Raw genomic sequence first — 23,358 nt, forward strand, 5'->3', positions numbered from 1 at the left:
TGCACCCGTGCTGAAGAAAAAATTCATAAAAAATACAAAAGAAATAAAAAATGCCGATGTTCTTTGCATGGTACATAATTTGGTGCGTGAGCTGCGCTCCAAATTTCAAATCATTTGAACATCTGAGTACCTCTCGGCAAAAAAGACAAATGTCGGGTCTGTAAAAAAGTTTACTGTTTATGTACTGTTCCGATCTAATTTGTCTTTTTTTGCTGAAAGCTACTCGTGTGTCCAAATGACCTGAAATTTGGAGTGCACCTCGCACACCAAATTATCTACCATGCAAATTTTTTTTTTGAATTTTTTTGAATTTTTTATATTTTTTTCTTTACTTGGTGTAGATGGTATGAACTCATAAATGAATATTCACATATGTATGTTGCTAGTATAAGTTACTCTCCATTGTAGGTAGTCTTAAACACATGAGCTAATTAACTCGAGCGGCTAACCTCCCAGCAATTTGGTTTGCATTTTTCTTTCACTACCAATTGGCCGGCGAAGTGCAAACCAACCTGTGGTTGGATGGTTGGAGAGACCGTGGTATCCCTAACACATAGAGTTCAAATTCTGGTGCTCGCATTTATTCTTAGATTTATTTCAGGATTTTCGGCGACGTGAATTCAGTGGGAGGAGACGTTTCCGTCGATGACGAAGTGTCTACGGTGACTTCGTAAATTTCAAGATGATATGCCGACTCAGTCTTTCGGAGGCGCTCATAGGGGTAGGGTGTGCGTGTGTACGTTCATAAGGGTAAATGTATGCGCGTGTATATAAGCGCTTATGTCTGTACCGATGTTTAAAAAAAATTGGGCGGCTAAGCACCACCTATTTGTCGCACGACGCGAGATATATTAGCTCCCATTAAGAGGCAACAACATTAATTTCACCTTGAAAACCTTTCAACTCAAAATCAAGTAAAATGAAGATTTCACCCAATTCGTAAGTAATTTTAAAAAATACCATGGGTTTGTTGAGCACACAATTGTGTAATCATTCGCAATTTTATTTACAGAAAACTTTCGACTTATTCATCTTCAATTATATCAGTACAACAAACAACAAAAATAATGAAATTACATCATGATTCTGATTACAAAGACTGAAACGAGCCGAAGGCGAGCCGCTGCCATCGTCCCTCCTTTGCTGGAGTCGGCACAACTTGTTATAATAGACAGTTGAGGAAGTCATCGTGCTAACAATACATAGGACCATGGGCGGTGCTTAGCCGGAATGCAACTTGTTCCTCGTCAGAAAAAAAAGAGAGTGATCCTGTGTACTCCGCGGAATGCAACTTTTCCCGCCATATATTCCATCCCCCTCTCGTTTCTCTTGGTCAAAAGGCGGGAAGAGGCAAAGGACTTCCTAGGGTTTACTGTGCTCAATGGAGGTCGACGCCGCCTACCCCGCCGCCGCAGCTGGCGATGAGCTCCGGCGGCTCCTCACCGCCACCCTCAGCGCCGACAAAGCGTCCGTGGACGCCGCCACCGCCGGCCTCGACCGGATCTCCGCGGCCGGCGACCCCCGCTTCCCCATCGCCCTCCTCGCCGTCGCCGCAGGTACCCTGCCTCATACCACTCCAGTAGATCCCGTGCCCTCGTGCAGGCTTAGTTGCGCGCGAATTTGCGGTAGCCCATGGCTCTTTGCTGCTGGGGAATTCAGCGGCAGCGTCGCGGCGCTTCATTTCAAGGCGCTTGACGCAGTGACAAATCTTTCTCTTTCTTTGAGGAATTATTGTTGCGCGCCCGTCCTTCTGGTGATGCAACAAGCGTGCTTCTAACTGTGAAGTCAGTTTGATGGCTGTAATCGGATTAGTCGAATTGCGGTTGTAGGGGATGGTGATCAAGGGACAAGAATAGCTGCGGCGACTTACTTGAAGAATTTCGTCCGGCGCAACATGGAAGGGGGGCTCTCGTCGTCCGATCTCTACAGGGAGTTTCGCGACCAGCTCGCGCAGGCTCTGCTTCGAGTGGAACCTGCAATTCTTCGAGTGCTGATTGAAGTTGTATGCGCAGATGTGCCCTGTATCTCAAAATATCACATGCTGCATCATCCATAAGGTTGTTTCTTAATTGCTTATGTTGCTACCGTTTGTTACTGGCAGTTTGGCCAAGTCGTGGTGAAAGATTTTGTCAAGGAGAATTCGTGGCCTCAACTTGTGCCTCAGTTGAAGCTGGTGATCCAGAGCAGCGATGCAATTAGTCCAGGCCAGCATCCTGAGTGGAAAACCATTAATGCTCTCACGGTACTCCAGGCCATCCTTCGCCCCTTTCAGGTATATGTCAATTTCCAAGGACGAGCGCTACATATTTACATGTGCTTTGCACTTGTCCGACATGTTTCTGAAATCCAACTTCTTACCCTCTGCATTTCTCAGAATGCACACTTACTCTGGCTTCAGAGCATTTTGTCCCTGCATTCTAAATAATAGGAACTTTCCTGTTTCAGAATTATTCTGCCTACCTTATCTGTATAAAGAACTACTCCCTCTGTCTCATAATCTAAGATGCTTTTGTAAGCTGTTTTAGCTTGCAAAAATGTCTTATATTGTGGAACGGATGGAGTAAAACAGAAAGTTAACTGCCCTCTGTTGTTTGTTTCTTTTAGGAACTTATTTCTCTGGGACTCCCTGTTCAAAATGCGCAGCCATTGTTTGACAGTTCAACCCACTAGAGAATACTTTACTTTCACGACTTCCTGAATCAATTTCTGTACTTCATCATCAGCGTGCCTGTATGATGTATCGATTTCTACTTGAGAGTTGTGCCCCATTTGGATCTCTTTAGTTAGTTTATTTGATAATGATTTAACACCTGTCAATAAAACATATATATTAATGAAACCAATGTTTCTTACCTAACCGTGTTTATTTTACAGTATTTCTTGAACCCGAAAGTTGTAAAGGAGCCTGTTCCAGAGCAGTTGGAGCAAATCGCAGCTGAGATTCTTGCACCACTGCAAGTGACATTCCACCACTTTGCTGACAAGGTCCTTCGCTAATGCACTCTGATGTTCTCCAAAGATTATATGCCCCCTGATCTTTGTTGACCATTTTATGGTGTGTGCAACAGGTTCTACTATCGCATGATGGGAATAAGCTGGAATATGAGCAGCTCCTACTTATCACATGCAAGTGCATGTATTTCACTGTAAGTCCTGTTTCTGTTTCCTCTTTGTGATGTATTAACAGTATAAATATCACATACTGAAAACATATGAATTGAAAGGGTAGGCTGAATACTAAATAGCGTATATTTGTTGAACAAAGCTCAAAACAATATTTTCTTTTTTGTTTAGGCAATATGAGAATGCTATGCATACCTAGTCCATTCTTTTGCTTCCCAGTGCTGTGCTTGCCCTGTATATTTACATTGTCATAGTGCTGTGATAGACTTCTTTTTGGCATGCTTGGTTGATTGGCTGTTAACTTCCTATAATGTGTGACTAATTATGGTACTCCTGCAGGTGAGGTCATACATGCCATCTGGGGTGAAGCAGATCCTGCCTTCCCTTTGCAAAGACATGTTCCGTGTACTGGATTCATTGGATTTCAACAGTCCTCCTGAAGATTCAGCTACATCAAGGCTCAAGATTGCAAAAAGATGTCTTATTATATTTTGCACACTTGTTACTCGTCACAGGAAACATGCTGATAAGTATGTACATTTGTCTCTGCTGTTGTTCTTTTCTAGTATATTTTCCAGAATGCTTACTCTTCATTGTTCTCAGCCAGATGCCACATATTGTCAACTGCGTAATCAGAATATCGAAACAAAGCATTCATTTAAGTGTAAGTTCTATAGTGCTGAAGACCAAGTATTATGAGCCTGTAGCATTTTCTAGATTATTGAATGGTGTGATGGGCATTGTTATCATTATCATTATTGTATTTGATAAGATTCCGAATGACAAATGAATAAATGATTGCAGAAACTCAATTCTCTCTCGGACCGGATTTTTTCGTTAACATTTGACGTAATTTCCCGTGTATTGGAGACAGGCCCTGTAAGTGTACACCAAGTAATTTGACTGCATTGTCGGAACAGAAATGTTTGAACTTGATGGCCATGTGTTCTCTTGGTTGCAGGGATGGCGTCTTGTTTCACCCCATTTTTCTTCACTTATGGATTCAGCAATTTTTCCAGCATTAGCATTAAATGAAAAGGTTAGCTCCCTACCTTTTTGTTGATAAATAACATCTTTCCAATATGTACTTATTTTGACCCAACTTTATATGTTACTTAGGATATAGCTGAATGGGAGGAGGATACCGACGAGTATATGCGGAAGAATCTTCCCTCTGAACTTGTAAATACATGATTCTACAATACTTGTTTATCTCTTGTGTTCATGTTGTCTGACTGATTTTTTTTGGCAGGATGACATTTCAGGGTGGGCTGAGGATTTATTTACTGCTAGGAAAAGTGCCATCAATTTACTTGGTGTTCTAGCCCTCTCAAAGGTTGTAATTTTCTTCCCTTTTTTCGGGAAATAGAAAATTTTATTAATTCTTTGCCATGTATCTAGGTGATACAAGAACAATAGAGTTGGGCCTCTGGACTCTGCATCATAAACGCATACAGCGAAACATGCACAAGCACACGCAGGGGAACAAACCTGGTAAAAGTATAAGTTGCTAGAGATAACATAGAAACAACACTATCATAATGCGGCTGGAAGGCTCAAGATGCCACAGTACGGAGATTAGGCCGCTGCTGGGAGAACGGGTCACTGACCACCTGCTGCAACTGTGTGCATGCCACTATCAGAAACTCTTGGTTTTTCTGTTACTGAAGAATGGACCAGGAACGGAGCCAGCTTGTACGTATGCACATAATTTGCACATGAGAGTTAATGTTCCTTTTTATTAGAAACAATATCACTACGACTAAGCCATAGTGATCAAGAGCACCTACTCCAAGTAGTACCATATCCGGCAATCCTTTTGAGAGCCCCCTCAACCAATTATTAAACATATTAGCAACGCCTCGAGGAGGTGATGGTTGGATGCTACGCCACACGGCTCTAGCAAAATGACAATTGAAAAACAGATTCCGAATAGATTCATCATGGTTACAGAAGCTACACCTTGGATTCCCTTGCCAATATCGTTTAAGAAGATTATCTTTTAGTTAGTATATGACGCCCTTGCGCATATACCACAAAAAGAAAATCTTGGATTTTGAAAAGGTTTTTATTTTCTGTAGTAGCTTATTTTTCATTGGAATATCGGATTGCAACAACGATATATACATCAAATTGATGGATATTGACCATTTTCATGCAAATTCCCTCTAAAATCTGTCTCAGTCATCCAAGTATTTTTCTTTCATAGTGCACTGATGCACATAATATCCTTTAGGCACACTAGGTCATTGTTTTAGATTAGATTGTTATATCAGAGTTTGTGACTTCATATTGTTAGGCTGATTCCTTGTATAAACAATTATATGTCAGTTCAGCATCTGAAACTATTATTTCGGGCATATATATGCATTTTAAATGCTTTCAGCGACTGCATTGCACAAGCTACAAATTTCATGCATATTTTCTGTTTCTTTTGAATCCAGGGAACTAATTAAATTAAAACAAGACTTGCATAGGTGTTTTACTTATACTAACTCATGTTTCTTGTTTCAGGGCCCACCAGTTGTATCTGCAGCTTCCAAACGCAAGAAGGGTGACAAAAGCAAAGGAAAAGGAGGAAGCTGCATTGGGGAGCTATTGGTCATCCCATTCCTGTCAAAATTTCCTGTACCTTCTCATGGAGAAGATGCGTCATCAAAGGCAGTGCAGAAGTAAGATCACACGGCTTATTTATTTTGGCCCTTAAGAAAGGATTGTGGAAATCTAGACATATCTGTGCCACATGCATACATGTGGACTCTGGATTATTTGCTTTTCTATTTGTTTCATACTTATGAAATAGTCACTTTACTGTCATTCATTTCAGTTATTTTGGTGTTCTAATGGCATATGGAGGCCTCCAAGATGTAAGAATGTTCTCTCATAAGATGTGTATTTTCTGAACCTCTCTTCCTACGAGAGACACAGCCCCCGGTTCCCTTATCCTCTGAACTGATATTAGAGTAGTTGCTGATTTATTAACCCATTTTGCAGTTTCTGAGTGAGAGGAAAGATTTGGCGGTTACTTTGATCAGGAATCGGATTCTTCCATTGTATTATTTAGATCCGTGCAGTCCATATTTGATATCTACTGCAAACTGGATTATAGGGCAGCTTACCCTGTGCCTACCAGAGGTACATCCTTTCATTGCGTTCATGCTTGCATCATGTTGTAGGATGGGCTAGTTAACACACGAGACTTCATCACTGTATTTCATTATATCATCATATATTTAATTTCTGATTCCTTTTTTGCTTATCTGCAGGCTATGTGCACGGATATTTATAATTCTTTAATGAAGGCATTGAGCATGGAAGATGCCGAGGATGTAACTTGTTATCCGGTTCGTGCTTCTGCTTCTGGTGCTATTGCAGAACTCATTGAGGTAAGAGTTGACATGGTATTGTCAATGGAATCTGCTTGTCGCCTGTAAATATGCCACTGACATATTTTTGTGTGCCTTTTTGTAGAATGGTTATGCTCCGCCTGACTGGGTTGCCCTTTTGCAAGTTGTTGTGAAAAGGATAAGTGCTGAAGATGAAAACGAGTCTGCTCTTTTGTTTCAGCTTCTGGGAACAATAGTCGATGCTGGCCAAGAGAAAGTTGCGGCTCACATTCCTGGCACTGTGTCTAACATTGCCAATACTATCACAAATCTACTGCCCTCTGTACCAGATCCATGGCCTCAGGTAATATTGCTTTATTCATTTCTCAGATTTCCATGGTCAATACTTTCATGCTTTCTGCAGACAATACAGGCACAATAGTACTCACTACTATCATTTTCACATACTTGTGGGTGAGGCTCAAGAATTAGAACCTAAGTCCACTCAGTGGCCTTATTTCTCGATACAATGTAACATATAACAAAGATTATAAACCTGGTGTGGAACTACTGATAGATTTTTTTCTGAAGGAAATACATGTTTGCATGTTGCTATGGACGTCTGTTCTTTTATCCCACTGCTTTGTCTCTAGTATCCCTCATTAACTAATTCCTAGTGGGAAAATCCTAATAGCCCTAACTGGTTTACATGTATGTATTGTTGTAGGTTGTCGAACAGGGTTTTGCTGCGCTGGTAGCTATGGTTCAAGCTTGGGATAGCCCTGCACCAGATGAAAACAAGGAACATGAGAAGAGTGCGTGGCAATTAGGCCAGACTGCTATCGCTCAAACTTTTTCAACAGTATTACAAAAAGCTTGGCTGTTGCCAGTTGAACAGATGGTATGTTGGCAAAGTGGAAGTCAAGTTCGCTATCTACTGATGTCTGTAGGTGGCTGTGCAATAAAATCTGTCTGACTGTTTGTTGACGTTCATTTCAGGAGCCGACTTTAGATTCTGCACTGCCACCACCTTCATGTGTAAATGATGCTTCCGTGTTGCTTGAATTCATCCTGAGGTCTATTACTTCTATGGAAGAAATCACACACATGAAGGTCTTTGAGCTAGTAGTTATATGGGCAGACATCATTGCATACTGGGACTCATGGGAGGAGGAGGAGGATCAAGGAGTTTTCAACGCAATCAAAGAAGCTGTCAGTTTCCATCAAAGATTTGACTCCTCTGGTTTCTTTCTGAAGATGCTTCCTTCCCAATCTGCAAATGGATCACAAAGTTCAGTCATTAGTCGGGTTTCTAGTTTTGTGACCAGGGCCATTGCAGCCTACCCCTCTGCAACATGGAGGGCATGCTCATGCATCCATACACTATTGCATGCTCCAGATTTTTCCTTGGGAGCAGAAGATACTAGAATGACTCTTGCTGTAACCTTTGGGGAAGCAACATTTTCCTATTTCAAGGGTGTATCTGACAGCCCTGCTGGGATATGGAAGCCACTACTCTTGGCCATTTCTTCATGCTACATTTGCTATCCAGATGCTATTCAGCAAGTTTTATGCAAGGATGATGGCAATGGTTATACAGCATGGGCATCTGCACTGGCACAAGTCTCAAGTAGCTCGTTTACTCCTGGGCTCTCGTCTGAATCTGAGATCAAACTGGCCAGTAAGTAACTATATATCTATTGATCATTACAGTTTGAGTCTTGTTGATGTTTGCTTTCTTGACTAAGAAAGATGTGTCATCTTATTACTGCTTGCAATCACCATGCAGTATTAACATTAGCAACTGTGATTGAGCGACTGCTGGCCCTTTCTATGGGTGGCACCAAGGTGTTGCAAGACTGCTATATATCATTGATGGAGTCCTGCATTCATCTCAAGGACGTTCAAGAGGACGGGGATGATGATGATGGTGATGGAGCAGAAGATCTAGATGACGATGATGATGAGGAAGACACTGATGACGATGATGAGGTAATGTACCATAGAACCGTGTTTTCTATATTCTCTCTAAGCACATTGCTTGAAGATCGTGAACATGCAATCAGGATTCGGAGGATGATGATGTGCGAGAAGAGACAGAAGAGGAATTCCTTGCAAGATATGCTGCTGCTGCTGGCGAGTCAATCGAGGTTGTTGAGGAAGGAGACATAGATGAAGAAACCCAAGACATTGAACTGGGTAAACTTCTGGAACTATTTTATTTATCTGATATTTACCGCAAAATAGTTTTTCTTCTGATATTAACCTCAAAAGGTTGTTTTGTGAACATTTGTTTCTGGGGCTAATGCAGGTTCCCTGGACGAAATGGACATACAACAAGTGGTTCTTTCACTGATTCAGAAACATACTGCGCTCCTCCAAGCGCAGGTTTTGCCAGATGACCTAATTGAGAGAATTGCAGAAACATTTCCTGAATATGAGCAGCTGTTGCATGCTCACCAACTTAGGTGTTAGACTTGTGCAGATTTTATTTTCCAAACATGTTTTCTGTGTTAGCTTTGCGGCTTTTATTAGCTTTATTTTGTTTGTCGTTTGTTTTAGTAGATACTCTGCTTGTTCTTTGTGCTCGTGTATGAAATGGACTGCAATGTGTTACTGGGGTTTCCCACTTTTGGTGGATGAAAAATATCATTCGTTTTATTGTGTGACTTAATGATGCAATATTTATCATTTTTTATCCAGTGAGCTGTATATTTTTCTGACCCACTTACTCCTAGGGTCTCGACTTTAATATTTAGCCTGCCTTTTGGCTAAAATCTTTAATATAACCAAACTCTTGAAATTGTTCACTAGTTTGATTTTGAGGCTGTTTTTACTGGCGTTGTCAAATTTGAGTTGGATTTGTGAGATGAAAGTCAGCAAACGGAAAAGACCATTAGCTGCGTTCTATAAACCAGGATTTGGAATTCTGTTGATGCAGTATATCAGTTATATTCCCTTCTCATTTTTTTTCCTGATGAAAAGGTGCTCATTTAGGTGCTCCTTTAGCTACCCAATTTTGGGTTTTATATTATTTAGTTCAAGAGGAAAATAAACATTGTTGGACTGTGAGATGACAATGAACTTAAGTGTACATTTATGAGGGTGTTTTCTGATGAGGGTGTTTTCCATTTCATAGAAAGAAACCACGGTCCTACTTCACTAAACATCTACCAACGCTTAAACCTCTCACGTTACCAGACTCTTATTTGCTGCCAGATGGATCGAGGCATGCAGGCCCCTACCTGTTTCATGGAAATCAAAGTAACCCTATTAAAGACAATTGAATTCCTAAAATTCCACGGTCTCCACAGCACTGCAGATGTAACTACACCAATATGCACAAATCTCTTCTTGCAAAGCCACAGTTTCGCAAGCGATTCAAAATCCACAATCTGAACATTAAACTTAGATGCAATCTCATTTCAGAAATGCTTAGCTACAATGCACTCAAAGAAAAGATGATACACCGACTCTATTTCCTTACAATGCACACATTCCAGTGGTTTAGCCATCCCTCTTTTTCTTAGGTTATCAAGTCATGATCTTATTTTGAGAAAACAACCACAGGAAACCCTGAACTTTTGGGGGTACTTTAATACTCCACACTGCTGGTAAGTATAAAGGCTGAATCCCCCTAAAGTTAATAATAACATATAGAGACTTAGAAGAACACGCCCCTTTAGTCTCATATTGCCACATCAGAGAATCATCATCAGTGCTAAATGTAGTTAATCTAAGGATATTAACCAGATCCTTCCACTGGATCATCAGCTCATCAGAAAACACCCTCATAAATGTACACTTAAGTTCATTGTCATCTCACAGTTCAACAATGTTTATTTTCCTCTTGAACTAAATAATATAAAACCCAAAATTGGGTAGCTAAAGGAGCATTTCCATGCCAAATATCTCCCCAAAATCTTACCATCCTCCCATTTCCTACTTGCCATTTATACCCCAGCCTCACAGCTTGTAAAGCCCACTGAAAGCTTTTCCAGAACTGAGAAGGATGGCTGTCTTGACAACAAAGTATGTTTGGGTTCCTGGTATTATATTTACTATCCACTATCTTTTCTCACAAGGAGCCCTCACCAGCTAAGTACCTTTTAACCCAGGATCCAATCAGACATATATTCATGTCCTGAAGATTTAGGACCCCCATACCACCATATTCTTTCCTCATACAAATAGAAGGCCAGTTGGCCAGATGAATTTTTTGTACCCCTTCACTATCACTTCACAGACAATTTGCCATATTGGAGTTAATCAAATTAATAGCCCATTTGGGATATTTAAAAAGGACAACAAGTATAAAGGAATACTAGCTAGGTAGGATCTAATTAGAGTTATTTTACCTAGATAGGAAAGCAACTTGCCCATCCAACCAGCTATTCTAGCAAGGATTTTGTCAATCAAGATTTGTAGATCCTCTCTACTCAGCTTATCAAAATGAAGTGGTATTCCCAAATACTTGATGGGAAAACCACTTGTTATGCACTGAAAAAATCTCCAAAAAGACTCCTAACTCCTCATTTGCCATATTAATGGGCACCAGAGCACTCTTATGATAGTTAATTCTCATAACGTAAATTTTCTCAAAGCACGTTAGGATCGATTTCAAATTTAAAGCAACTCTACTGCCATTTGTAAACTATTGTCGAAGCGTCTCAACTCCCTGGACGGGAGCCCGCGTGCTTATATATTGATAGCGAGAGAAAACCTCTCGAGGAGATTACACACGCATACAGTTAGAGGACTAACCGGAAGAGTTTACAGAAGATTGGGAATAGAGATAGATGTAACTTAAACAGGAAAGAAAAGCCATCTCTATCTCCTAGAAGTGGCGCCCAAGAATAACTCTTGGCGGCCCATAATATTGGATGTTTAACACCCTCCCTTAATCTAAACTCCTCAAGTTGAGATTACGTTTAAACTCTTCAAACGGTCTTGTGGCCAAAGCTTTCGTGCAACCATCCGCAACTTAATCTCTTGAGGGTGCAAAATGAATGTCCAGTTCCTTGTTGGCAACTCGTTCTCTAACAAAATGATAATCTATCTCAATATGCTTAGTTCTTGCATGAAACACAGGGTTAGCAGATAAGTATGTGGCACCAAGGTTGTCGCACCAAAGACAAGGAGTTTGTGTGTGATGAAGACCAAGTTCCTTAAGAACAGCTTTCACCCAAATAACTTCTGATGTTGCATTTGCCAATGCCTTATACTCCGCCTCAGTACTTGACCTTGAAACTGTAGCCTATTTCTTTGCACACCATGAGATCAAATTAGGACCAAGGAAAACTGCAAACCCTCCTGTTGACCTTCTGTCATCCAAATAGCCTGCCCAGTCAGAGTCTGAAAAAGCACTCACAAGCGTGGATGAGGACTTGCTGAAGGTCAATCCAACACTCAAAGTGTGTTTCACATATCTCAATATATGTTTTGCTGCAGTCCAATGGGCAGTAGTGGGTGCATGAAGAAACTGACAGACTTTATTGACTGAAAAAGCAATGTCAGATCTAGTAAGGATCAAATACTGTAGTGCATCGATAGTTGGTGCCATCCTCCTGACTCAAAGGGCCACCTTCAGTAAGAGAGAGTTTTTCTGAACTGGACAATGGTGTTGGTGAAGGTTTAGAATTCTGCAACCCAACTCTCCTCAAAAGATCAGTGGCATATTTTTCCTGAGAAAGATGAAGACCACCCTCCTTGTTTTTCTTGACCTCAATACCAAGGAACCCTACAAAAAAAAGACACATCCGTGACATTTTGGGCCGAACAATTTTTTTTTCTGTCATACTTATGACAATTCTATGACGATAATTGTGACAAAACCCGGTATCATCATAGATCTGGTGGGCTCCTACTTCTATGACAAAAAATCATGACAGAAAATGGGATTTTTGTCCTTGGCGGGCCGGAGACGCAGCTGCATGACATTCTTTGGGCCGTTCATGACGGAAAAAACCGTTGTAGAAGCGAGGGCGAGGAAAATATCGGGGTGTTCCCGGTTACGGTGGGTCGTCGGGGCCGAGCGATGCACGGAGGTTTGCGTGTTTCTCTCGTACACGCACGCGCGTGGGTGCGAGGCGTTGGGCTCTAACTGAACCCGAGCGATTGCACTGCAGGCTACACGTTACTGAACCCGAGCGATCGATCGATGGCTGTTAACTGAACCCGATCGAGCGATTCCTTCTCTACGGCTGCTAACTGAAGCCGATCAATGCTGCCTCTGGATGAATAGTGAGCGTTGCTGGGGGGGGGGGTTTGGATGAACAGTTCCCGGTGGGGGTGGATGAACAGGACCCCGTGGTGTTGCCTCTGGATGAACATGACCCCGATCGATCGAGCCGGTTGGGGCTGGATGAACAGGACCCCGTGGAGGGCTGGATGAACAGGACCACCCCGTGGAGGGCTGGATGAACAGTAGACGGTGGAGGGCTGGATGAACAGTAGCCCGTGGAGGGGTGGTTGAACAGGAGCCCGTGGAGAGGGCTGGTTGAACAGTAGCCGGTGGAGTAGCGCGCGGTGGAGGCTAGATGAACAGGAGCCCGTGGATGAATAGTCGCAGGTGGAGGCTGGAGGAGGTCGACGGTGGATGAACAGTAGCCTGTGGAGGCTGGAGGGGGTCGACGGTGGAGATGAATAGTATCCCGTGGAGTCCCGTTTTGCGGTACGCTACACCCCTCCCGATGAACAGGACCCCCGTTTCGACCGTAGCGCTCCAACACAAGTCCGTTTCCTCCGTTTTGCGGTACGCCACACCCCTCCCGATCAACAGGACCCCTGTTTCGACCGTAGGAGGTCCGTTTCCTCCGTTTTGCGGTTCGCCAGACCCATCACGATGAACAGGATCCCGTTTCGAACGTGGCCGGTCGAACACAAGGCCGTTTTCTCCGTTCTGCGGTACGCCAGGCCCGTTTCCATCGGCTGTTCCGTCCAAGCCCTCCCGATGAACACGACGACGCATTCCGTTCCGACCCAGCCGGTTGGCTCCCCATGAACACGACGACGACGCAATTTCTCCGTTCCGACCCAGCCATGTACACGAGCCCTGGCCGTACGTATGCGCGAGTAGGCGTTCGAGACCCCGCCCGTATGTTCGTACGTGGCCGTATTTTCTTTCTTGCACACTGGCCGCTGTACGTACGTGTACATGTTACATGCGCGCCTCTACTACGACATGTGCGCGCTCTACATCGACCAGTATGTACGTACACGTTCGCGACCAGAATAACAACGCTACGTACGCTTCGACCAGGTGGGTCCCGACTGTCAGGCACTTCCTTGCGTGCGAAGATATAGCTGGTGAGTCCCAGCAGTCAGGGGGCGAATCTTTTTTTTTGCCCGGACGCACTTCCTTGCGTGCGAAGATGTAGCTGGTGGGTCCAACAGTCAGGGGGAGAAAACATTATTTTTCAGGGTAAAAAGGATGCAGTTGAATGCATGCGTCCATGGGCGCAATGCGTCTCCACTGTCAGCCTCCCACGTACAGTCATCTTCCGATGACTCTTGATTGTTGACCACGTTGACCACACTGTGCCGAGCGCACCAAGGCTGGTGGACGATGGCGAGGCCCCTGACTGGAATGACCCGGAGATGGGGAAGACGCGACAGTGGAGTCGCAGATGGAGAGGAGTGGGAAACTTGACTGGTTCGGGTGCGCGGCAGCACTGCCGCGGTGCCGCCCACGGGAGACACGAGCAAGAACAGAGGTTGAAGAAGGAGCACGGCTGTTGGATTAGCATCCAACGGTCTAGCTACTAGAATCATTTGTTGATTAAGTTGACAAAGCCCTGCGTACACGTCCGCTTAGTAGGCCCACAAGTCAGCCACCAAATCTGACGGGTCCCAGCTGTCAACGGGAGGAATATATTTTTCGCATAACAAGGAAGCACTTCCTTCCGTGCGAAGATACATCTGGTGGGTCCCAGCTGTCAGGGGGAGGAAACAACTTAATAAGGAGGAACTTTCCTTGCGTGCGACCATGGACCTCGTGGGTCCCAGCCGTCAGGCTCTCGACGTACAGTCCTCTTCCGATGACTCTCGTATGTTGACCACGCCACGCCGAGCGCACCAAGGCGATGAACGACGGCGAGGCCCCAGACTGGAACGACCCAGAGATGGGGAAGACGCGGCAGTGGAGTCGCAGACGGAGAGGAGTGGAAAACTTGACAGGTTCGGGTGCGGGGTGGGCCTACACTCGGTAGAGAATAACAGGAGGCGCGGAGTGGAGGGATGGCCTGGCCGTCGGCGGGGTAGCGTTTCACTGAGGCGCGCAAAACAATGCCGCTGGACGCCGGAGGCTGGAGTAGGCGGTCCTGACAGCGCTGGGGGAAGAAGACGAGAGATTGAAGAAGAATGCCGACCGTTGGATGTAAATCCAACGCCTTCTTAGGCTTCGACCTACTGGCCCACATATCAGCCAGTCCATTTGTTTTTTAGTCCATTTGGTGGGCTGGGTGAAACAATGATGTAGCATCTATGCAGCCCGTTTATATATATGGTAGAATTTAAAGCCCATTTGCATTTTTCTCGAAATCCGCGGACTTGCTGGGCTGGGTGAAAATATCATGTTGGGCTAGACGGAGAAATGTTATAAAAACATAAACACATGATTGCACGTCTATTACTGCATTGGTCAGTAAAATCTTTGCAAGCTTATGTACGCAATCACTAGGAGTTAACTTGCCAAGTTATATATAAACAATTATTATTATTATTTTGTAAGAACTTTCAACTTACGAAATAAAATATCATTTTAATTTGATGAGTTAATAGTACATGGGGTATTATTATTTTTTAGGCTAGACGTGGGACAGTTGAGTTGGTTCTAGGGAAAAGTACTGGAAGAAAACTCAGTTTACATCGAAAAAGAAAGTGAGAGAAAATTCAGATATAGAATTAATGAAAACAAAAGATAAAGGAAGTGGGAAGGTCTAGAAAATGGTTGGACGAACGACAGGTTTAACGGAAACTTATGTTGTTTCTAATATATATGTAATAAAATAAGATATAAATATAGGTTCAGTTTTACATTCTTATAGAAAACATAGGTTCAGTTTTGCATTCTTATAGAAAACATAGGTTCAGTTTTGCATTCTTATAGAAAACACAGGTTCAGTTTTGCATTCTTATAGAAAAATAGAACTGAGTTGTGCGTCGTCTTGAAAAAACAAATATAACTTGGGCTGCTGATGTTATAAACAAGCTAGGTTGGGAGGCCCAGAGGCCGCTTGATACCTGCTGGATCCAAAAAATGTTGAAACATGTCATGGGCTGCCCATGTTAAACAACAAAACCTAGGCCATGGACCTGGTGGGCCCGGGACTGTCATCCTCTCGACGAACAGTTGTCTCCCGATCCCTCTTGTTTTGCTGACCATGTTGGGAACGACAGACGGCGGCGCCGCGGCTAGAGCACCAAGGCAGAGGACGACGTCGAGACCTCGGACCGAACGAACCGGAGCGGGGGAAGACGCAGGCAGAGGGGAGTACGAGGGTTGACTTGTTCCGGTGCAGGGTGGGCCGGTGGAGATGCCGCCGCCGGACAATGTGTGGTAGTAGAGGGATGGCCTGGCCAACGCCATAGGCTATGATGGCCAGCCACTGTATAGGAAGAGGATGAAAGATTGAACAAAATAAAGAAATACAAATGGATAGGTGGTTGGTCCCATATGTCTTTGTACGAGACCTGCTGGGTCCACCTGAGGAGGGGAATATGTTGGGAGGAAGGAGATTCAAAGCACGACAGCCGAGTGAACTAGTTTTTTTTAACGGACAAGTGAACTAGTTACATACATAAGCAAATAGCCACTAAAAAAAGCAAACAGGTTAATGGGTTCTTAAAAGAAATATTTTGGACAAAACAGATAATTACGACACATAGGCTAATGCATGAAATACTCAGATGATAAAGGTGCTTATAAACAGATAAAGTACAATATCTAGACCTTCCTGGCACGCTTGATCATGACGCTGCGGCTGTCCATGTACTCGTCGGTTACGGGAAGTAGACACGCCCTCATGTCCAAGATCTGCCTGTACATGTCGTAGCATGCGTATGCGTCCTTGGCCGCGTAGGTTATGTAGGCTAGATTCAGAGGTACCTCTCACGTGTTCAGGTCCTTGGTATCGTTGTCTTCTTTCATGTTGGCGTATCAGGGGTCGATGATGGTCTCGGCGAGGTCAACCACGGAGTCCTTCTCCTGCCCGTTGCTGATGATCTTGTATTGCTTCTGGATGTCGACAAGCTTGTTGCACCAGATGGCCGAATCATCGCGTTCTTCCTTCTCTCCACCATAGCGAAGGTGCAGTCGGCGCTGCCGATGAAACGGGCGAATGCTCCAGAACCTCTGATGGCCCTACAGAAGTGGTAGATGAGAACCTCGTCCTGCACACATACCTAGGCGACGACGATCCGCTGGTCCCTGTCAGGAGACGAATGGATGGGCACAAGGTCTAGTCCTGCAACCTTGTGCTTTCTTGTCCCGTAGGTACTGCTTGAACTCGGCGAGGCAGAGCTTCACCGAGTCTGGATCGTTGGTGTACATCACATTCAACTTGGTGCAGCCATAGGACTGAACGGCGAACTCAAAGGGGAACTCCTTGCTGAAGTCCATATCCAGCAGGCTCACCCCTCAGATCGTCATTGGAGTCTCTTCAAGTGAACGAGTGGGTAGGCGGCGACAACAGTTCGTTTTTCAGCTCTTGGGGAACTGGATTCAATAGTAAACTGAGTGTGTACAGGCGACAACAGTTACTACCCCTCCCTCGTCCGCTGCATGCCCGGCAAAAGATGCACCCTCGGCGCATTCAAACGCCTCCATTAAGAAACCTACTCCGGCCACACGTCGGTTCACGAGCGGGTCTGTATTGGTACTATAATAATAGGAGTTAGTGGTCACTTTACTTAAATTTAATTAGCTTTAATAGAAATTTATACTTAAAACAAGCAATGCATTGGCTCGTTCTATCAGTGCCACATGATCAACATGCACAACAATTAGAATTATTATTCTCAGGACGCACACAATCAGCACATTTGTCGCACTTTCACATAGATAATACTATCAAGTTTGAACTGTTTGTTATGGTTGTTGTCCTCTGCATCATCATGCCGTGTTTCCCAGCTTGCAAGGTTCAGAACCAACAAATAAGATCCAAATAATAAGTACAACAAAGATGCCTACACATCTCATTGATTCCCAGCTTGCAAGATTCAGAACCAACAAATAAGATCCAAATAATATGTACAACAAAGATGCCTACACATCTCATTGATTCCCAGCTTGCAAGATTCAGAACCAACAAATAAGATTCAAATAATAAGTACAACAAAGATGCCTACACATCTCATTGATTCCCAGCTTGCAAGATTCAGAACCAACCCATTAGAGCCTTTTGATAAAGTGAATATCGGGATTAAATCCATCTTGGCTAGCCATGTCATACAATCGAAGAACTTGGCAAATGCTCTTGACCGTCACAACATTTGTAGTTGAGTATTCCTGTTTGCACAACACAAATAAGAAGAGCATGCTTACTATAATAATGGCATTCCTTGAACTCAACCTGCAGCTCCACCCGGATGAGGCCAGCCTGGAGTTCCATGATTCAATTCATGCTCCTTTTTCTGCAGTTCACCTGAAATGAAGCAAAGATTGCATCATTCAGCTAGCAAGAAGTACTTGCTCTCATGAGTTGGCAGGTTCTTCTTTAGTAGTTGCACTAAAATTGAGGAACATTAAGGTTGGCTGTCCGGCTCATGTAAGGTGCAACTATAATTTGCTTATCCTTTTGTGCAGTTCCACTAAAATAAAGTGCCATTGTGGTGACAGTGACGGCTCATCTTGCAAAGGCTAATAAAATGTTACACGAGATTACCAACAGAATTTGACGGAGATTTTGGAAAATCCAATCACCATTTTGTGCAGTTCCACCAAAATTGAGATATGTTGCCCAAGTGACATTTTAGTTGAACTGCACAAGACACTCATTCCAAAAAAAGTGTTTTGTGCAGTTCACCAAAAGGTCACAATAGCAACAAGGTGAAATGGATATCCCTATCTGCACAAAAAGATAGAAAGTAAACAGTTGCTGGTCAATAAGAATATATGAAACATATACGAAATGAAAAGAAGCATCTTAATTATGTTCATGGCAATCACGCAAGGACAGTAGAAATTTTAAAACGTCAGCAATGCTTCATGTTACCAGAAGCATTACGATCAACAATGAGATCAAATATGGGATTACTTTAATGGTGGCATTGCTTGTTTACCAGATACAGTAAATCAACAACAGCTAAAGAGTTGGTTTAAGGGCATGGGACCGTGGGGACACCAGGACACTCAGCAGCGTAAAGGAGCAACTACTTATCATACTGGGGAAAACAGCAGGAGTACCATTTGTAACACAGTTTAATTGCATCTTATCACTGGAGGTATTAGATTAACAATAACACTGGTTAGACATGTCCCTAAGGTAACAGTGTGATCGCTTCATTTTACATGCGCCCTTACATTAAAAACATCAAAAGGTTGGTATAAGGACATGCGACAGTGGACGCATCAGCACAATGTACCTACAAGGAGGCATAAAGTGGTGATGCCGAGTTTGTTCATGCTATGTGAGGGCAGCAAATCTAATCCTGGAGACCTTTTACTATGTGAGGGCAGCAAACCTAATCCTGAAGACCTTTTACTATGTGAGGGCAGCAAATCTAATCCTGGAGACCTTTTACTATGTGAGGGCAACAAATCTAATCCTGGAGACCTTTTACTATGTGAGGGCAGCAAATCTAATCCTGAGACCTTTTACTATGTGAGGGCAGCAATTCTAATCCTGGAGACCTTTTACTATGTGAGGGCAACAAATTTAATCCTGGACATACTCTGTTGACTTGTCCACCAGCCGCCACTTTCTATCCTTTTTTCAACCAATAATAGATCTGTTCCTTATCCAGTTTGTACTGCGTTTTCCCATTATTTCCCTTTTCAACCAAGAGACCGGTTGGGTATCCGGTCTCTACTACTTTCACCATATTATTTCCTCTTTGAATCAAGTCCTAGATTCATGCTACAACTTTCCCCCCTTTCTTTGTTGTTTGAACAAAGTCCTAGATTCGAATGCATGAAGTAGCTTTACCTCTAATAATACTAAAAATTTAGGTGGCTTTCGAAGAGCTGATGGGAGTAGAAAAAGATGCACATGCAGACACGTGGGGAGCTGGGGCAGTAGAGCAAGGCCGCTTTCGAAGAACTTATACCTGAGGGTCGTCGGGATGTCGGCGGCGGCAGGTCAGATCTGCGGACAATACGGCAGGGAGGAAGAAGGGTCGGAGGACCTCCCGAGCCGGCGCTGTGTCGGAGAGAACGACACGGGCAGAGGATCGGACCCCTCCGGCAGCTGTGGGTTTCCTCCCTCGCTGGCGATGACCGCGTGAACGATGCACCTAGTCCTCTACACACACCAGCCGAAGGGATCCGGCCGGATCTGTGACCAGTGGTGAGCAGAGAGAAAATGTTGCTACCGCTGTCTTGTTTATATCTTGAGAGGATGAGAGAATGAAGAGAGCAACCCTAGTAAAGCAAGTGCTCAGGCCCCTGCGTACATATATAGTGGAGTGATTATCTTTTTCTCTCCACAACAAGCGTTTCAATTTGTGTACGTGGCATTAAAGAAAAGAAACTCTCTATTTAAGGTGACTAACTGTACGACTCCTACTTACTACTACTACTACTAGTAGTATTGTTCACTTGTGCTCTCTTGCCCTCCATTCATTGAACAACCCCACCAGTGAATAAACATACAGTACTAGTATTTATATAGAATGAACAAGCTCGAACTATTTTCGCGTAGTTAAAAGTTGAGGGCGGGGCTTTTCCCGAGCAGTACGCGCGACAGTTTTCACGTAGGCGGTTTGACAGAGAGGCGAGGAGGGCGAGGGAGTAGCAGATTCAACTTACTTACTGCTGGAAAGGTCGGGCTGTGCGATTTGATGGCGCGTTACTGCTGAAAAGACTTGTGATATGACTACTCACTATAGTCATGAATTACTGGCGGTACGACCGGGGTGATGCCCCCCTTCCATTCCGCACTCTAATCTGGTTCATGACACGTATTACGTCGACCCGGATGCTGCTGGCTATCCCACATGTCGGCAAAGTAGTACGTAGTAGTAAGAAGGAGCAAAGAATCATGCGGTATAAGTCTTTCTAGAGATTCCAACAAGTGACTACATATGGAGCAAAATGAGTGAATCTACACTCTAAAATATGTCTACATACATCCGTATGTTGTAGTCAATTTGAAATGTCTAAAAAGACTTATATTTAGGAATGGAGGGAGTAGTAGTACTAATACTCACGTCGGAGGAGTGCGAACCACAGCAGCCCAGTGAATCAACAGTAGAAAACAATGTGCTGATATGGCCATAAAAAACAATGTGCCACGGTCTAGACTGTAGCATGTACAATACTATTCCTCTTTGTTTGGATCCCTGAGTTAGAGCTAGTTTGGGTTAAAATAGCCTCAAATTATCCAAATAGGAGGGGTTAGTTTGAGCTAGTTTGCTCTAACCCATCTAAAAAAACTAGCCCGGTGGAGAGGTTCTAATTGGGTTAGTTCTCCTCGAGCCCACTAAAAGAGAACTAAAAAAATCTCCCCTGCCCGCACTAAAAAAATATGTACGGTGAAGCGTAGCCGCGGTTCGAAAAAGAGACCTAAAGTGATGACAGGTATAGGTCGCACGCACCCAACTAGTGGTAGTACTAGACATACGACTGCTTTTCCCTAAAAAAAAGAGGTACGAGTGCTCAGTACTCCTATTCTATCAACGCGAGTCCCATCTGACAACAGCGTCTGTGCTACAACTAGCTCTTCTCCCATGGCGAGGCGCTGCGCGACAAGCGCGGCCTCGAGGTGCACATTCTTCATCGCGACCTCCGGCACCTGCAGGGCCACCAGGGCTTGAAAGAGTTTGTCACCATGGAGGCCGATGAGGGTGGCAGGCAATGAGGAGCCTGGGTGCGCGAGCTGGAGCAGTACGACAAGGTCGTCCGCGCGCTTCTTGACGGCGGCGAACTTGCGGATGGAGTTGACCATCATGTCGTCCATGCGAGAGGCGAAGCTGGCGTCGGCGAGGGTTACAATGCCGACGGTCACCAGCACCGTCTGGAAACGCTGCGCGATGCGGGGCCGCAGGCCGGCGCCTTGGATGATTTGGCACAGCCGACTGCCGCTCGCGTCCATCGCCTCCATAGGTGCTTCTGGCTTCTGGTCACTTGGTCTTGGATTGGAGTGAGCAGTGTTGCGTAGAGACTAAGGAGGAGTAGATGGATTGGAGTGGTGGGGAGCCTTTATATGAGAATCCAAACTCTATTGCATTCACATCGTGCTGGCTCTATTATGCTTCTCCAATTAATTCCCTCTGCATGTAATTTGAGGATGCATCATTGACCGTTCAACGTCTCGAGAACTTCTACCCTATCCCTCCTTGGCATTCAAGCACCTATGGAGGCGACTGCCGCTCGCGTCTATCGCGTGTCAGGAGACGTTCCAGTCGATGACGAGGTGCCTATGGTGACTTCGTAAATTTCAAGATGATAGTACTAGTATACTCAATATTGTGCACCGCGACCAAGGCCGAGAGGAAAACGAGAGAACTACGTATTTATTTACGGTGTAGATTCACTCATTTTGCTCCATATGTACTCCGTCTCGGTGTAGTCTAGTCACTTGTTGAAATCTCTAGAAAGGCAAATACTCCTTTCTGGTTTACAGGGCTATACTAGCAAGTACTCCCTCCGTTTCATTTTAGTCTGCATATAAGATTTAGTCAAAGTCAAACTTTATAAAGTTTGACCAACTTTTTTGGAGAAAATATCAACATCTACTATACTAAAGCTATATGGTATGAAAATTAATTTCATTATGCATCTAACAATATTAATTTCATATTGTGAATCTTGATATTTTTTTCTATAAACTCAGCCAAAGTTGACAAAGTTTGACTTTGACTAAATCTTATATGCAGACTAAAAATAAATGGAGGGAGTACTACAATAGTGGGCTCACATAGCAATTTTGTCTCATGCAAGAGACTGGCTATATGCGTGCTCCAAGGTTCACAGCTGCCACGTTTGGGTTGCACTTGGCTCTTCGCCTCTTTGAGAAGACGAATAACGATGTTACTTCTACTGCTTCTACAGTATCGAATCCACTGTTGCATGTCCGTCCACCGCGAGCGGGAGGGATAGCTTGTTGTAGTACTATAAGCAAAAACCCGTCCTCGTCTGCGAGCCACTGCGCGCATGGGCGAGGGAGAAGGCGTGTACAGTAAAATCAAGTTTCTCCTCGTTGTACGAGTTGACGCGACCATCATAGCACTGGCCCCACATGGTTGCCTCTAAACTTGGCTGAAATACCCGCAGTGTACAATACTCCATCTGCTGCAACCTCTAACATTTACCCCACCAGAAATTAAAATATATATTCCTGTCTTGACCAGATGAGCGTGCAAACTAGAATCACTAGGATGACAGGTAGGGCCAGAAGATTATTTTAATTAAAAAAAATAAAGCATGGAGCCGACCCCAACGATTTTAAGCTTACAGGCATGGTACACGCTATCCTAGACTACTCTACATATGAAACTGCCACACGAGCGTCCGGGCTGCGCTTGGCTCTTCGCCTCTTCGGGAAGTCGAACAATGGCCCTATTTGGTTTCATGAGTTAGAGTTAGTTTGGGTTAGTTTGGACTCAACTAACTCAAAAATATCCAAACGGGAGGGTTAGTTTGGGTTAGATGCATCTAACCCATAAAAAAATCTAACCCACCCAAGAGGTGCTTATTTGGGTTAGTTCTTCTTGGGACCACTAAAAAAACACCTTTTCTCTCACTCTC

At 44.0% G+C, this 23,358-nt stretch overlaps 1 protein-coding gene across 1 annotated transcript; it reads left to right on the top strand.

Moving 5' to 3' along the window:
• The first annotated feature begins 1,254 nt into the window (after nt 1–1,254).
• Nucleotides 1,255–9,147, top strand: LOC109756437 (uncharacterized). Its single transcript, XM_020315273.4, has 21 exons — nt 1,255–1,556; nt 1,830–2,002; nt 2,102–2,272; nt 2,875–2,985; nt 3,069–3,146; nt 3,463–3,653; nt 3,727–3,787; nt 3,928–4,002; nt 4,085–4,162; nt 4,243–4,305; nt 4,376–4,459; nt 5,638–5,795; nt 5,951–5,990; nt 6,118–6,258; nt 6,390–6,509; nt 6,595–6,813; nt 7,177–7,350; nt 7,449–8,130; nt 8,239–8,441; nt 8,516–8,648; nt 8,761–9,147. The coding sequence occupies exons 1-21, from the start codon at nt 1,382–1,384 to the stop codon at nt 8,922–8,924; spliced, it is 3,294 nt and encodes a 1,097-aa protein (XP_020170862.1). The 5' UTR covers nt 1,255–1,381; the 3' UTR covers nt 8,925–9,147.
• The last annotated feature ends 14,211 nt before the right edge of the window (nt 9,148–23,358 follow it).

Source organism: Aegilops tauschii, chromosome 4 (assembly GCF_002575655.3).
Source record: "Aegilops tauschii subsp. strangulata cultivar AL8/78 chromosome 4, Aet v6.0, whole genome shotgun sequence".
In the NCBI taxonomy this organism is placed as follows: domain Eukaryota; kingdom Viridiplantae; phylum Streptophyta; class Magnoliopsida; order Poales; family Poaceae; genus Aegilops; species Aegilops tauschii.

Bases quoted from the DNA above. Each gene is read 5' to 3' on its own strand.
- LOC109756437 (XM_020315273.4), top strand. From the start codon at position 1,382: ATGGAGGTCGACGCCGCCTACCCCGCCGCCGCAGCTGGCGATGAGCTC. The intron at 1,557-1,829 runs GTACCCTGCCTC...TTGCGGTTGTAG, and splicing joins CCTCCTCGCCGTCGCCGCAG to GGGATGGTGATCAAGGGACA. The intron at 6,510-6,594 runs GTAAGAGTTGAC...GCCTTTTTGTAG, and splicing joins CTATTGCAGAACTCATTGAG to AATGGTTATGCTCCGCCTGA.